General features: G+C 37.4%; 1 protein-coding gene across 2 annotated transcripts in view; it reads right to left on the bottom strand.

Moving 5' to 3' along the window:
* PLA2R1 (phospholipase A2 receptor 1) overlaps positions 1-17,254 on the bottom strand; it is a 113,634-nt gene that overhangs the window by 27,943 nt on the left and 68,437 nt on the right. For both annotated transcript variants that reach the window (XM_025994185.2, XM_025994186.2), the window contains exons 12-17: positions 11,722-11,924; positions 9,836-9,981; positions 6,246-6,330; positions 3,740-3,872; positions 3,120-3,155; positions 2,486-2,643 (exon numbers count right to left, since the gene is read on the bottom strand). In XM_025994185.2, coding sequence (XP_025849970.2) covers positions 2,486-2,643; positions 3,120-3,155; positions 3,740-3,872; positions 6,246-6,330; positions 9,836-9,981; positions 11,722-11,924 — 761 coding nt within the window. The remainder of the gene's footprint in view (positions 1-2,485; positions 2,644-3,119; positions 3,156-3,739; positions 3,873-6,245; positions 6,331-9,835; positions 9,982-11,721; positions 11,925-17,254) is intronic.

Raw genomic sequence — 17,254 nt, forward strand, 5'->3', positions numbered from 1 at the left:
ATTTATAGGACGAGAGTGCCACAAAAGTGAATTTTATGATCTCTACATGTTTAGTTACTCATCCTGGAATAAAATAACTTCTGGACTGACTCATTCTAGTAGGACATTCATAGATATGGAATTTCTTACTGGTGAAGTGAAAATGGTCACTATAAATATCACTACTACCACCACAAAAGAGTGCATAACACAGCCATAGATTACGCGATAATAAGAACTGCTTTGGAAACTTAGAGCTTTCTTCTTTCTAAATTGATACCCTTTCCCTTAGCTCCCTTGTCCCTTTTTCATCTACACATTTTAAACTGTCCAGTAATTTTCTTTTGTAGCACAGTGGGATGTTAGGTCAGTCAGCTGCCCGCCCATCATACTGACAAGGCATTCTGTATCAACATGGTCACAGGCTGGGTAACAATTTTGCCATGTAAGACACCACAAGGTTCACCTGGTTTGACATCACAACTAGATCTAGTCTTCAAATAGTACCATGGATGGCACTAGGTATGGCTTCTTAAACAGCTAAACACATGGGTTTTTACTATTTCCTTCTTCGGGAGGTATTAACTCTGCCATCCCCACTGGCTTCCCAACCACTAATAATTGGGAGAGTGAATTCAGGGAAAGGTGAAGAGAAGAGACCTGCAGATATTCCTAGGAGACCTAAGCCCTGTTGGAAAGATCAAAGAAGTCTTTTATTGCTCATGCGTGAGACAGAGCTGCTGTTTACTGCCAGCAGAAGGGTTTTAAGTGACTCTGTAAGTCAGATGACCTGGGTTCACTTCCAGATTCCATCACTTAGCTGCTGTGTAAGTAACCAAGTTGCTTCACCTCTTTGGAGTTTTAGCTTCCTCAACTGTAAAATGTCCTAATAATAGACTTCCCACAGACAGTCCTTGGAAAGATTAAATGGCATTAAATAGTAGTACTTAGCACAGTGCCTGATACTGTTACAATAAGTATTGGCTAAATATCAGTTCCAATTGAGACATGCACTTTGTCATGTCGATGGATGGATTGGTTTTCAGACAATTGATCTGATGTCTTGTTATTGCCACCAGGAGTCTGTTGTCTTGTTAAAGAAATAAATGTATTTTTCTGACATGTTGATGCTTAACATGGATTTGGCTTGAGTGTTCTATTTGTAGGAGAGAAAGGGTGGTAAAATAGCACACAAACCAGTAGTGGGAATATCTCATTCTTGTGGTTAGTCTTCACTGAGTCTCTGTGGGACCGTGAGGTTGTCACCTAATCCCTCTGTTTTTCAGCTTTTTCCATTACAACTCAGTAATAGCCCTGACCTACCTGTACCTTGTAGGCTGTCTATGCATCAAATAGGATTATAGAAATGGAAAAGCTCCATGAGCTGTAAGAGAAGACATTTCTCTTATATGCCAAGATGTTTTAAATATAGAGCTTCATTTTAACAATCAACTTACAAATATATGAAAAGATGATAGCTCAAGAAAGGATTCCTGGCGATCATGAAATAATAGTAAAGGTTTTTTTCTTACTTTCAAAGATTTCCTAGTAAAAATTCAGAATAAGTTTCTCCCTCTTAGTGTTCCCTTGATAATTTGTACATATTGCTCCCTTTTCACTTACTATTATTTCTAGCTTTTTAAAAACAGAGACTATATCTCATTTTTGTGTTCTTGACATTTTTATGACTTTGACAAATATCACAATGCCTGACACATACCTAATGCTCAATAAATGCTTGTTGAAGAAATACACTGAAAGTGTACACTATTCTTTGGCAGTCTGCTTCATTATTTAACAGGTTTTGCATGCTTTCTCTCCAATTAGCCTAGCTCCTCAAAGATTGTCCAAGTCTTTAACTTAAGTTGAAATGGAAAACCACTCCTTATTTTCTGAATATTGAGTCTTTATAGACTTAAAAGTATTATATTCTTGTAAGTAAAATCCAAAATTTTAAAACAGCCATGTACACACACACACACACACACACACACACACACACACACTGTTCAGGTACACTTTGTCCCTCATTTGCGCTTTATTTTCCTCCATGGCATTTATCTATTTATCTTTTTCTAAAATATTATGTAATGCTATGTACTTATATTGATTACAGTCTTTCTTCCCAGACTAGAGTATAAGACCCATGAGGGCAGGAATTTTGGTCTATTTTAATCACTGATAAAGCCCCAGCCCTTAGAAGAGTAGACTGAATAAATAGATATTGAATGATTGAATGAGCCTCACTTAGACAATAAAACTCTACTTACTCATAACTGTTGCTAATAAAGAATGACAATAATGAAATGATTGACCAACACGGTAAACTTGTGTTTCCGTTATTTTCTCTTAATCCCTATAACAGGAAGACGATCAATTCTCAAAAATACATGGCTTTAAATGAAACTTAAATAAATGTCTGAAGTCAAATTTAAAAAAAAATCCCCCCAAAGACAGAAGAAGGAGCTAAGCTCTGAATTTCTCATGGTTAATTGTATTCAAATACCGCTCTTATTTTGCTGTGGATAAATTCTTGTTCATGTGCAGAATGAATTGTGAGAATATCACCACGTAGCCAGACACAAACAAACTCAAAGGAGGGCCATTCTGCAGCATAGGTGTGAAAAAGATACTCAGCATCTTGATAAAAGAGCCAAGGTGCATCTGAAAAACAACAACAACAACAAAAACACTGAAAACCAATGCAAATGATGCAAAAGCCATTGACTGATATAATTCAATTTAAATAGGATATACTACAATTTACCCCACAATTGTAATTTAGTCACTTAGCATTAAAAAAAGTATGTGTGTGTGTGCCATATACATAAATAAGTATGTTTACATACATATAACTAAGTATATAATTTGCTTATTTTCCTTGGTTTATCTCATCTAAGAAAACTTCATTTGTATTGCAAGGTCTGGGATAAATACATATTTTAAATTCACATGTCATGAAAATAGTGTTGTTAGAATATTAACCTTTAATCATTTAAATACTTGTTATTAATTTGATTTTTAATTAGTTCTAGATTGACATAAGAAAAGAGAAGCTCAATTGGAAGACAGTAATAATACAGGAATGGTATATAATGGCATGTAATTAGATATTCAAGAACTGCCAAGAGAGTTCTTACCATACTGGTACCAGGGTGGAATTTTGGGTCTCACATCTGCAAAGTGAAAGCAGACAACCTTGAGTGACCTTTCTTCACAAGTGTACCATCTCTGAATTACTTCAGCTCTAAACACAGTATTTTGTACTTTGCCTTTTAAAATACCATTTAAAAATTAGATACTTTGTCCTGTTTGAAGTATGGTTGGCTCTCACACTTGAAGAGGAGGCTCAAGAGGGGCCTCTGATCAAAGAAGAAAGGATGTGAACACTTGTCAAGGGCCTACTGTGCGTCACACACTACGTTAGGTGCTTTCACCTATTCATTTGACAAATAATTTTGGTTGCTTGTAATGCCACAGTGACATTTCTTCCAGATAGTACTTGAAAAATACCGTATTCCACAATATAGTTGGTTACCCTCATTTCCTATTAACTAACTTAGTGTACTGCCCTGGTGTCACTTTTTTCTCATTCCCCCCGTGGGGCATTCTTTGCTGAAGTAGTACAGTTTGGTTCGTCATGATGGTTGTTGGTACTGCAGTCCAGGTGTTTAAATTTTAGATTTCTGTAACTCTTCACTTGGAAAAATTCTGTAGATTATTAGAAAGTAAACATATAGTAAAAATCTTATGTTTTTACCTCTTGGAATTTTGCATATCCATTCACGTTTGGAACTGCAGTGTAAGGGTAGCAATGTTTTATTTGCCTTATAAACAGCACAATTTCTTGCATCTTCTCCAAAATAAGTATTGTCTAAAAATGAAGAGACAACCTGCAGCAGATGAAATTCATTATTTCTTAACAATGATCCCCCACAAAAAGTTTCAAAAGATCAAAACAGGCATCTCTGTAAATAAACCACAGTAGACTTGGAGGAAGCTTAAGAAATGTCTGGATAAGATTGCAATTAAAGGTTGTTCCATATTTGTGAAGAACAAGCTAACGAAACTAATATTTTTTTAGATGTTTTTTTTTTTCTTAAAAGGAGGCAAGCTACTCCTTTCTCCAGAAAGAATAAATCAGAAGCACGGTTCCTTCTGAACTTGTACTGTTTTCTCACTGGCCACAATAGGCTAGCCCTGGGACCTTGGGCAAACTTCTGAAAGGCTCTGATCTGTTAGATTTGGGTCTCATCTGTGATGTAGATTCTTTTGCATATACCCTGAAATTTTAGTCTTTATCACTAAATTTTAAGTTTTCACTAGCTTTTTTTTTAAACTTTTTTAAAATTTTTATTTATTTATGATAGTCAGAGAGAGAGACAGAGACAGACAGACAGAGGCACAGGCAGAGGGAGAAGCAGGCTCCATGCACCGGGAACCCGATGTGGGATTCGATCCTGGGTCTCCAGGATCGCGCCCTGGGTCAAAGGCAGGCACCAAACCGCTGCGCCACCCAGGGATCCCCAGTTTTCACTAGCTTTAATTGGAAAACTATCCAACGCTTTCCATGAATGGTCATGTAAGAGAGATATTAATAAAAATTCAATCTTATCAATGATTTAATGGCTACCTGACAGAAAAATGGATGGACCACAGGTGAAACTGGAGTAAAAATTTGGAAAAAAGAGGATGTTTGAAACATTTATACGCCTCCTCAAACATGTACACAATCATACAACAACTCACCTAACGTAAAAATACATAAGCTCATATGTATTCAGACCATAGTGTGAGTTTGAACATTTGTTTTGTCCAAGTAGGGAGTGGTGGTGAGGAACTCCATGCACTGCTTCATGGGTTTATCTCATTTATGCTGAACCAAATAGTCTATTCCTCTCTATTACTAATGAGATTGTTTTACTAAAACAAAAGGAAGCATTCTCAGCCTCTATATACCACACTTCGTTTTCCAGGTGCCATATTGACTGTCATTTATGTAGCAGGTGGAGTCTGCTAAGATCCTTCCACTCGCTGGGCCTCAGTTTATCTGATAGCAAAATGGATGGGGCAGGTGATCTCTAAGGTCTCTTCTTACTCTCTGGTCCTGATACCCTTCTCAGAGACGCAGCACTATTTGTGTGTGTGTGTGTGTGTGTGTGTGTGTGTGTGTGTTACATGTTTAACTAGCATGTCCTTATTATTTTTGTTTTCCACATACAGATTGCCACAGATCCTTTCCTTACTGCAATTTTTTTTCTAGTGGGGCTAGAGATTGTTCTTTTCTATTGATCTTTACTATTTCAAAGTTAGGCTGATGATATTTTGCCAACAAGAAGACATAACATCATGGCTTTGGAGGCAGACAACCTGTGTACAAATTCTGGTTCTGTTATGCATTATTTTAGGCAAACTATTTAAGCATACTAATAACCGCTGCATTGAATCATTATAAGGGTGAAATGAGATCATGCAGCAGTGCATTCAACCAATGGTAAGAATATAATTCGGGCTCAGTAAATAAGAGCTGCAATAAGTGCTCACTGCAGGCTTACGTTAGCCTCCTATTTCACAGGTATAACTGAATAATTTGATTTTGCATGTGCCCTCAGATGGATCTCATTTCAATCTGGGATACAGCTTCCATTTTTTCCCTATCATCTTAAGGAAAATATGAGAATTCCTCATTGCACCTGAAAAAAGAAGTAATAGTGAATTCCTTTTTTCCTTCACAGAGCTTTTTACAAGTATGAGGCTGAAAGAAAAGTAAAATTTTTTTTTTCCTTCTAGATAACTTGCTCTGGTTGAGAAGGAGATGGTGTTTCTAAGGCTGGCATTTCTTTTAGAGATAAACTGAAATGGTTCTTTTCATTGTGATCTGGACAAGGGTCCCATACTCATATAATTAGGTGCCAAGCTAGAGAGGGAAGGTGGAGTAAAGAAAGCCTAATATTATTTTAAACAACAGTTGCTTCTTTCTCAAGACTCTTTACATGGAGAGATAGTTTGGGAGGGGGGTTGGAGATTCTTATTTATTTCCAGGATGAGATCCTATAGCTGGCCTCAAAACTATGTAGCTAGCAAAGGTTTCCCAGGACTTTGCAGAAATAACTCCTATGGTACCAGGATCTGGTGCAGTTTTTATCTGGGTCTGAGTCACAGGAAATATGGTCATTATTTCCAGGTTCCCTTGGTTGGTTTACCAAAGTGTTTCAGGGTCACCTGTTTTGAATTCATTTCCTTTTCTTCAGTTTGGTAAAACTTACAGGAGTCCCATCAGACCACTCCCAAGAGCCAGCATTCAGTGGGTTTCTTTTATTAAATCCAATCCAGAACTGCCTTTCTTCTGTCCTGTGAAAAAAACCAAAAACTTGGCTCTTCCTACTCAATTCACAACATAATGTAAAAGGTTCAAGTAATATTTTAAAGTATTTATGTGCACAGGAAACAGCTGATACTCCTGGCAGGATCGATTAAGTCAATGAACATTTACTGAACATTTTCTATATGCAAAATCTGAGCTATGGCTTCCTATTTCTCTGGGCTTGTATGGTGTGCTCTTTGATGACATGCAATTAGGGGAGAAGTTAACTTATATTCAGAACACTATTTTCTCATGTTCATAAGGGATGGCAGCACTTTTCAATCATTTAAGAACACATGAAAGCAAGTTGGTAAGAAATTTTGGAACTTCTTTTCCCTAGAAGACTTTTTACTACTTTACTATATATTTACTACTTTCCTATGCTTTGATTTGTTGCTTTTCGGTCAAATGTTCATGTATTCTTTGAAGGTTAATTACCCACCACACCCTTTAATAAAAGGTACACAGCAGAGTTTGTTTTTTATTTTTTCAGATCCCAACATAATTTCATAGCAAATCAGTCTGAGGCACAGTAGATTAACTTCAGCATTCACCACTGGGTTAGACTTGGCGAGAAGCCCCACAGAGAATCATCTTTCCTCCTATTAGGTGGAGGACAAATACATCAAACCACAGAGTACTCAATAAATCAACCAATAAAGTCTAATTGTACAACGAACCATCTCACTAAGATAATATTCTGAGAATAATTTGGAGAATTAAAGATTTAAAAGATTCAGAAGTCATGACAGATGCTTTATTTTCGTTAGTGCAGTGAAGCAAGCCTATTCTGAAGCATCCCTTTCTCAGATATGTGAGCTATTTTGCTTGAACAATACAAATGAAAGTAAAATGTGACTTAGAAATCCATGAGAGCACTGGGGCCTGGCTGATGACTGCCATGATTACAATTTACAATTTACAAGGTTGTGGAGGGGGAGGATGCTGCCTTAAGGTTAAGCCAGGTACCTTCACATCAATGACCCAGGCTGGGAATTCATATCACTCTCCTGCCTTAAGAACTTTTTATTCCTTTACTCATTGAATTCAGAGTTCTACATTTTTCCTGATACATACTGGCTCCTAGATGATGAACTGGCATTAATTTTTTCTTCATCAGTTTCCTATAATTGTATCATTTTAAATAATATAATAAATAATAAGATAGAAATAAAAAAGCAGTGCCATAACAAGGAGAAGCATGTATGCTACTATGAGAACTAGTTTATTTGCTATAATCAAGCATGAGATTTTGTTAAACTCCCTGGCACTCTTGGTGCAAAGTAATATTATACTGCTTTTGTGATTAAGTGCTAATGATTAATACTTTGGTAGATGCTTGGCATTAAGTTCTACAAGAAATTTCAAGTGTGAGAACTCATATAAATAGACATAATGATATTTGATCTTACAACAAATTTGGATGCAGTTTGCACGTGGTTATTTCATATAGCAAACCTCCGTATACCCAAATATGAAAGGATGTTTTGCAAAGAGCTTAAGTCACGAAGCAAAGTTACAACTTAGAACAATGGAGACTATCCTGCATCCCTTGAATCTGTGGCCCCACACCAGACTGTGGTCCACTTAGTCAGGAAGCTTCTTGAACTTTTCTTCAGTCTCAGAGAATCTGATTTTATCAGAAAGGGAGACAGAACATAAGAGACTCCTAACTCTGGGAAACGAACTAGGGGTGGTGGAAGGGGAGGTGGGCGGCTGGTAGGGGTGACTGGGTGACGGGCACTGAGGGGGGCACTTGATGGGATGAGCACTGGGTGTTATTCTATTTGTTGGCAAATGGAACACCAATAAAAAATAAAATTTATATAAAAGAATAAAAAATAATAAATTAAAAAAAAAAAAAGAGAATCTGATTTTAGTATATGTGCTGCCAAAGCGAGCACAGGTTCAGAGAATCTGACTCAGCAGTTCTGGTGTGAGACCAGGGGGCTCTGTGTCAAAACGTGTCCAAGTGAGTGTGAGAATCAGCCAGATTTGAGAAACGTGGTTTTAGGTCAGGATTTCTCACAGGGGCTAGAATTTCCATGGGATGTTGATAAGTGTTCTCAAAAAAAGAGGTTTGTGGTAGAAGAAAATGCTTCCTTCTAGAAGCCTTTACAATGCTAATGCATATGGTAAATTTCCAAGTTTCTGCGTTGTTTTGCAAATATTTGACTCTTTTCCCCCAACAGTACTCTATGAGAGTACATTGGGAGATGATTTCAATGGCTCCAACCATTAAGAACATTACTATAGATGCAGGAGATGAATAATTTGATAGATGTTACATATTAATCATTGTTTGGAGTGTCCTAAATGTAACCTATGGGGAAGGCTAGGATTTTCCCAAAAAAATAGTTTTGGATTTTTTCTGTAATTTAAGCAAGTGTTTCATTGAGACTCCAGATTTCCAGAGCTTGGAGCATAGTACCTGATGTTACATTTGTTTTTATTTAATAAATGTATGGAGCCATTGGATTCATACTGCCTTCTCGGGGGCAGGATTTTGTCTGTCTTGTCTATTGCATTCTCCAACCAGCTAATCATTTAAAAGTACCCCTCCCATAGAAGATATCCCAAAAATGTATGCTAGCTGACAAGAACATATTACAAAAAGAGGCCAATGGATGAGAAGACTCACTAAAAGAGAACATAATGGCTGTCTTCAAATGTTCAAAAATATAATCAACTTGATCTGTATTGCTCTGGCTTACTAGAAATTTGATCTTTGAAACCAGCCTCCAACAATGGAATGGACTTTCTCCCAAATAAGGATCACTCTGAAAGGAATTGTGCGGATAGTAGATGACCACAGTAATATACTGGAAAGAATTTTTACATTGGGTAAAAGGTAGCACAATCTTTTCTCATTTCTTCAAATTTAAATTGATCTTCTAATTTCATGTAATTCAAGATTCTGTAAACCTATAAGATGGATACCAACAAGTGAATGCCTCTTTCCTCAAATGTAAAGTTCGGATGTTGGTTTGGAATGTTTTTTTCAATCAGTGGGATTTTTTTTTTCAAACAAAATCTTACATGGACTCATTATACACAAATAACTAGAAGTAGAGCTGGTGGGAGCTGCTCTGGTGAGTCAGTGATGGAACTAGGACCTCAGCCCACTTGATCTCCTAATCTTGGGGTTCTAGGACTCTCGGGATCGCCAGACAACACTTTGAATATCATGGGGTTAGATAATTAGAGTTTTCTGGAAAGGCTCTAAAATTCTGACATGAGATATACAGAAAAGATTTCAAATATCAAAACAACCATCACTTTGTTCTTTGTTTTGTAGAATAAGAACTTGGTGCAATATAAATATAAAACTATATGAATAAATTTTTCTTTCACAATTAATGGCTAATTGGTTTTAGGCTTAAAACAAATTCTTGAGATTTTAAACAAATATTTGGGATACTCATCCCTAATAAGTTATTACTGGGAAACAGAATATTTGATTGCATTTTTAAAAAATTAACAAATATTTACCTATTAAATTTTGAATGTAAAAGTTCATTCACAAAATTCTCTTCCTCAATATGAGCAAAGCTTGCAAGGTGAGCTCCAAATTCTTCACAAAATGCTTCTGCTTCTCTCCACGTTCTTTTCATTAGGACTTTTTCACTATGAAATACCTGGTTTAGTAGGAGGAAAAAGAAAGTTGACACTATTATGGATAAGGTGAGGTGATTTAATTCTGGACAAGAAAATAACAGTAATACAATTGTCATTATTCTATATTAAAAGCTTGACCTAGTAGGGAGAAATAACATTTATTGAACTAGGATGTGTCTAATCATCGTAAAACTATTTTCTCATTTTATTCTCACAACAAATTCACGAGGAGGATATAATGAGCTCAGTTTTATAAATAAACTCCTTGAGGACTCTTTTTTCTTCTTCTAAATATCCTGTAACTGACATATACTTGTCCCTTAATAAATGTTTATTAAGAGATGCGGAGAGTCAGGCTAAGAGAGGTTACAAATTTCTGGTCAAACAACTACAAATAGGCAAAGCTAGGATTAGATCCAGAAGTCCTTGCTTCAAGAGTCCATGAATTTCTATCCCACCAGATTACCTTCTGACAAGTTAGAATTGGCTGAATGATCATGAATCTGGCTAACCTATAGCTGGAAATGAGAAATGAGACCCGGGACCAGGACAGGTATATTACTAAGGTCTTTGGGTCTTAGCTGTGCCTAAATTCTCTGTTGTTTCTCAGCTGTCCTCACAGTAGCAGAAAGACATCAGTCAAATGGAGATGTACTTCTGATTTTATTTAGGATCAAGGGTGAAGGTCCGCAAATACAGAACTCCAGACCCGAGGCCTCTGTGCACTCCTCATTTTTATCTGCCTGACATTGTGCCAGAGTCTGTAATGCCAGGCAGGCATCCTGCGGCCAGGCTTCACCAGACTCTGATTTGCTGAGACCAGAATGAATAGGTTTCCTGGTCCTGTGGGACATAGCGCAGCCTTTCCATCTTTAAAATTATATGCCAAAACTCACCTCCTCTGGGAACTTTTTCTTGAATACTTAAAATTCATCAATCCTAGCACCATGCCCATCAAACACACCACACATTTGTTGACATGTCCGAGTAATTTGTAATGGAAAAAGCACTGGACTGGGAGCCCTAAGATCAGGCATTTGTTCCAACTCTGTCAATAAATAATTGTGATCTTGGGCAAATCACTTCATCTGGCTGCCTCAGTTTGCTAATTTCTAAGGTTCAACTTATTCCTTGTGAGGTCACTGTTATTGGATGAATTTGATGTAGGATTGTACATGTGTACATTAAACTGAATGCATTCTTAGATGTTTCATGACAAGAATATTGTAGATACTGATTTACATCTAGGATCTAAAGCTGATTTGCAAAAAGATGTTTATTCACACAATTTTCACACACACACAGACATATATATATACACACACACATATATATCAACTGTATCTATTAATTTGTTTGACCTTCAGGTGTCTGTCAAGCTGCAAAAGCTATTTTTAGCAGCATAATGGTGTTATTCCATAATAGAGACTTATTCATTTTCATACAAATGATATGGAATTGTACCATTTCAATACCCAGTGAGCATCTGCCTTGTTCATTTGGGACTATGCAGTCAGAACAGTATTGACTAGGGCCTTGATACCAATCTTCAAGAAGAGGACTTCAGTATTATCAGAGATATGTCAGTCTTTTGACTTAAACTTATTTTGGAATATAACTGAAACGATAGATACAGCCAATAAATATTAAGTACCTGCTGTGTGCTAGGCACTGGTCTGGAGTAAAGGAATTTGGGATACATGAACAAAACTGAAATAATGTTGGTTCCACTGAGAATGCCTAGGTACCCTTGGCATCACCTTGAAGCAGCTGGCCAAGCCAGGCTCTGATTCCCAGTCCAAATAGCAGGGGTGAAAGGGCCATCTCTCTTCCTGCTCCGTTTTCTCCTGTTTTCCCACTGGTTGCTTACACAGTGACATTGCCTTAAAATGTTTGCAGTCCTTCACTTCCCAGCGACCAGGTGGACTCCTTCCTCGCATGACAACACAGCCACCACTGTAGCCTAAAAGCAGAAAACAACATTTTTAAATACCAGAATTACTAGAACATTTTGTTCTTGGAAGACAGGTCTTTAGAGCATTGCACAACTGACATCTCATAAAGAAGCGCCACACAAGAACAAGAAAGATGAAGAAGAATGCTTTCTTAGCAGAACTATCTCATTTCTCTTCCTTTCATCTTTGAAGCAAACAATAGAAGATGAAAAAGTAAGGGAAAAGAGCCCATGAAGATTGGAATTTGGACATTTGAAGCTCAGATGGCAAATGATAGGGAGCTAGGCACTATTCAACCTGGGACTGAAATATCCCCAATATTCAATCAAGCCCCGAATATTTCAGTCAAATGCCAATATTCTTCTACTTTCAATTATTGAGCTTTTTTTTAACTGCTCAGAGAAAAATTTAGACCATCATTTACTGAGCACTTACTCTGTATACTGTGCTTTGAAACCCCATTGTGAAAAATCAACAATGAAAAATGCATCGTGCTTATCCTCTGAGAAACAGATTTGACAGAGAAAATACATAAATGATGGATTCAAGGCAAGGTACATAACAGAAAGCCAAACTGCAAACCACGGGAGAGTGGAGAGAAATTCCATATGGGGTGAAACTCTGGGGGTAGGAATTAGGCAGACATTAAGGAAAAGGGAAAGACCATCTAGTTCTGGATGAAGTTCTGTTCTTTTGTGTATGCTTGAACATATTGGAAAATGAACCATATTTTTCCATAGAAACAATTTCTATGTTAAGATGCTCTTTTGTCATCAAATCTATATAACTCACAGGACAGCTAAAAAATACACCTCAAATATCAGTGAATAGTAGAAAGCAATCCGATTCCAAAAATAGAATAAAAATTGAGTAAGAATGAACCTTTTTTTTCTTGAAGCCAAAGTGTTCATTTATCTAAATCAACTTCAACAACAACAACAACAACCAAATTGTGCACCTATATCTGCATACCAGGCTAGTCGGTATAGTAGCTGCTAGGGATAAAAGGACAAAACAAAACAAACAAAACAAATTCTTTATTTTAGTGTGAGGCATAGACACAAAGAATTAATTGCATTGAACATAATGTATGAAGTACTACAGTAAAGGAGAGTCCAGATTTCTTTGGGAAGATTCCAGAAGGGGTGATGGAGTCCGCTTCAGGATGTCAGTAAAGGATTTGCAGGAAATGACAGTTGAGCTGAAATTTGAAAGATAAAAAAAGAGAAAAGAGTTTTCTAGGGGTGCTTATAAAAAAAAGGAAGCAATTATAGATGAACATCTGAAGACTCTGATGACTCTGGACCTAAAGGCACTTTTAAAAATGTAGTCACTTGGTACTAGATATTTGTCTTGCTTAATTTCCTTCACAAGGAATGGCTTCAATTTCTTTTTAGATACAGAGCAACTGGCTTTATCCTTGTCAGCAATGGGTGATTATTTTATGCTCACAGAAATACTAAAGAGAGTGATATAGAAGACAGAGGAAGATATACAAAGAGCCTCTCCTAAAGGAATGGAAGAGTTTGTGGAAAAAGAGAAGGAATAAGGGAGAAAGAGAAAGAACCAGCGTTTGTGTCTTCAACAATCCTGAGTTCACGTCCTACGTTAGACACTAGGCATCCTACATTAGACACAAGAAGCTCACAGTTCTATGTGTGTGTGTGCATGCTGATGCGTCAAAGAGACCCAGAAAGGTGAAAGTGACCAGTAGTAAACAAGAAAACATGACTAGTATGACTTGTATAGAAGAAAAAAAAGTCAAGAGAGAGAGAGAGTTGGTGCATACACAGACCATCAGTCAGCTCCATTGGCCAGAACAGCTAATTAACAGTGTTAAAGATGAATGAATGAGGGATCCCTGGGTGGCTCAGCAGTTTAGTGCCTGCCTTTGGCCCAGGGCATGATACTGGAGTCCTGGGATCAAGTCTCACGTCGGGCTCCCTGCATGGAGCTTGCTTCTCCTTCTGCCTGTGTCTCTGCCTCTCTCTCTCTCTCTGTGTCTCTCATAAATAAATAAATAAATAAATAAATTAATTAATTAATTAATTAATATCTTAAAAAAAGATGAATGAATGATGGGAGCCACGCAAAGGGGAAACATTATAGCATGTAACTGCAACCTCTCAGGAGGAGATGTTTGCAATCCTGTTCAAGGAAGGAGGAGCTTTGCAATCCTGTTCAATGTAATTTTAGAATGCAGCTCATGATCCAGCAGGGTCATGAACAATAGAGGAGATGCTGCATACTCTGTGATGAGATTCTAATGAAATCAAAATGTGGAAATCTGCATGGAAGCCCCAAATGTAACAGGCCAATGGAGTTGCTCTAGTTGAAAGAGCAAGGCAAACGTACACTCCCCCTCAACGCCTCCGTCCTTCCTTCCCCAGCAGCCTTTGACTTGGCGCCTGAAGTTTGGAGTTCTAGTCTCAGCACAAATATTTAGTGACTCAAAAGCCAAACAGGTAATTAATCACAAGAAACCTTGTCTGAAATGTGAGGATAACAGTTCCTTTTCTTCTCACTGGTTTTCATGAAGATCAAATGGAATAATGTATTTTAAACACATCCTTAAAGATAGGAAGGGCTAAAACCACCCCTAAGATGTTGCTTCTATTCTTATTTTGACTTTTCATTACAAAAGCTGGGATTTTGTGGCAGAAGTTCTTCCTGCATGTTCAAAGAATTTTTAAAAAGCTCGAATCAGCAAGTTTAAAATGTAATATACTTTTTTTTTTTGTTGGTCTTGCATTTTGTCTTACTTTTTCACATCAGACAATGATTAAATAGCTTTGGTTTTAGATACTATAGATACTCAACTCATCTTCATTAGTGGAGAAGGAGATGTTTGTGATCTGCTATGAAGATGAAAAGTGCTGCAGGAGTGTTATTGGTATTCTAAAGTGGTTAACTTAATGGAACATTTGACCCAAATTTTAAAGTCTCAGCCCCAAAGAAGCAGTAAAGCGGGGTAATAAAGGGAGACTGGGCTAAGGGAGATATAAACCGAATTTATAATCCTATATTGTGGGTGTGCTTGCAAAAGCCAAATAATAAGGTAGGGTATGGGAGAGAGTGGAGGGGGTTTTTCTCCTAGAGAAATTGTTCTCAAATTCAATAACTCATTTCCCATTGGAGAAGAAAAACTATCATCCTATTCCTCAGTGGTGAATCTCACACTTAAACTGATTTTCTTTACGTGTCCTACCCTCCCTCTATCCCCCTTCACTCTCTCCATCAAACCTCAAATATGGATAACTTTAGGTCAATTAAGAAATTCCAATTCACTATTCTAGTCCTTCCCATTTGGCAAAGCCACTAACCATAGAAATTGAGCTGATTTGGAAAGCTTCTATCTATCCTCTCTGGCCAAATACCTGAAAGTAGACGAACGAAATCAATCTGTGGCCTCAGGGTAGGAGGGAACTGTAGCTGGGCCTTCAGAGCCTCTGGACAATTATTTTACTTGAGTATAATTATTTTCCCAACCTGCAATAATCCTTACTTCTTGGGTCCTACCCCTTCCTTCTCTGTCCTTTTTTTCTGCCGCATGGTGAGAGTTTGATGCAGAATTTGAAAACAGATTCGACTGCGTCTACCATGAGACAATGTCAAGGTCCAGAGAGGGCAGGCATATAGTAAAGAGCTGTTGAATGATTGAATCTTCCCTTCAAATTATGTTCCTCCATTTCCATGGAGCTCCCTCTCATTCCCCCTGTTACGTTTCTTTTCTGTGTGTGCCCATAGCCCTTCCTTCAAGATCTACAATCCCATTTTTACTTTGTATGACAGTTATTTACATGACTATAAAAAGATATGGACATTTCCAAAGAGTGCCCAGAAATGAGAATAAGTTTGCCCTCATTTATGTGGTGATTCATTTCAGAACTCTGGGAAGCCTTAAACTGGCTCTGCCTATCTATCTGCTGGCTGGAAGGCTTTTCCTTGCTATGCGGAGTCACTTTCAAGAAAAACAGATCTGATGTGCTCTCCTGGGATCCCAATTTCCCTGCCATTGGCAGAAGATTTCTACTGACTTGGTAAGATTGGGGTAAATGCTCTGGAGTTATCCCATATGAGTGAAGCACACCTTTTCTTTTCTTTTTAAGATTTTATTTATTAATGAGAGACAGAGAGAGAGAGAGAGAGAGAGAGAGGCAGAGACACAGGCAGAGGGAGAAGCAGGCCCCATGCAGGGAGCCCGACGTGGGACTCGATCCCAGGTCTCCAGGATCAGGCCCTGGGCTGAAGGCGGTGCTAAACCGCTGAGCCACTCAGGCTGCCCAAAGCACACCTTTTCTGCAGTAGCATCTAGATTTAAAAACAAAACTTTTGTCACAGAGCCTGAGTAATAGAGGGATGCAAAATAGTGTAAAATCCATTATACAGTATCTATGAATAATTTAGAAATTTCAGAATTAACTGAAGATTTATGTCATGGAAATTATAATTAATTACTTTTACTGTGACAATTGTCTTATAGTCATGTATTTGAAAAAGAAGTCTTTATCTTTTAGGGATAATGCTGAAATATTTGTGGATGAAACATTGCGATGTCTGGGCTTTGCTATGACAAAATATGGGAAAGGGGGAAGTGGGTGAGGGTATAGATGAAACAAGATAGACCATGAGTTCATAATGGATGACACTGGTTATGGGTATATGCGGGGTCATTACACCATTTGAGGAATGTAATACAAAGTTGAAAAAAGTGGCGGAACTGCGATTCCACCATAGATGGAATATTTTGATGATATGACATAAGGACAGAGTCTTGGCTAAGTTTTGAAAAAACAGCAGGCTTCCTGTTTGGTGGTCAATTTTTATAGTCAGTTTGGACTGGATTAAGATTCTGACATGAGGACCAAGTTAATGGATACTTTCATGACAGGCAGGGGAAAAAAAGTGATTTAGGATGGTGTTTCTGCAAACTGCAATTTAAAAGAAAAAAAGAAACACAGAGGTTTTTATATTGCTATTTTCTTCAGAAAAAGATTTACATTTTCATCTTATTCAGAGACAATTTACTCAATGTCAGTCAACACGGGCAGCCAAACTGAGCATCATGATATTATTTTTGCTTCAGGGAGAACAGGAAAAGAGTAGTGCCACTCAAATAAATTATAGCAGAAACTTATGAATGACAAGGAGCTCTGCCTCAGTTTCAGATTTTAGACATCCAAATATGCCCCGAGGAAGGTAAAAATCAAGACTTTGTCTACTCAAAATGTATTAATTTATTTTGACAGGTATAGACATTCCTAACAAAATTCCAAAGTATATTAGAAATGAAACCTGAGCTTTTTTTTTTCGGTAATAGTACGACATGGAACTTTAC

This window comes from Vulpes vulpes, chromosome 3, assembly GCF_048418805.1.
Source record: "Vulpes vulpes isolate BD-2025 chromosome 3, VulVul3, whole genome shotgun sequence".
NCBI lineage: Eukaryota > Metazoa > Chordata > Mammalia > Carnivora > Canidae > Vulpes > Vulpes vulpes.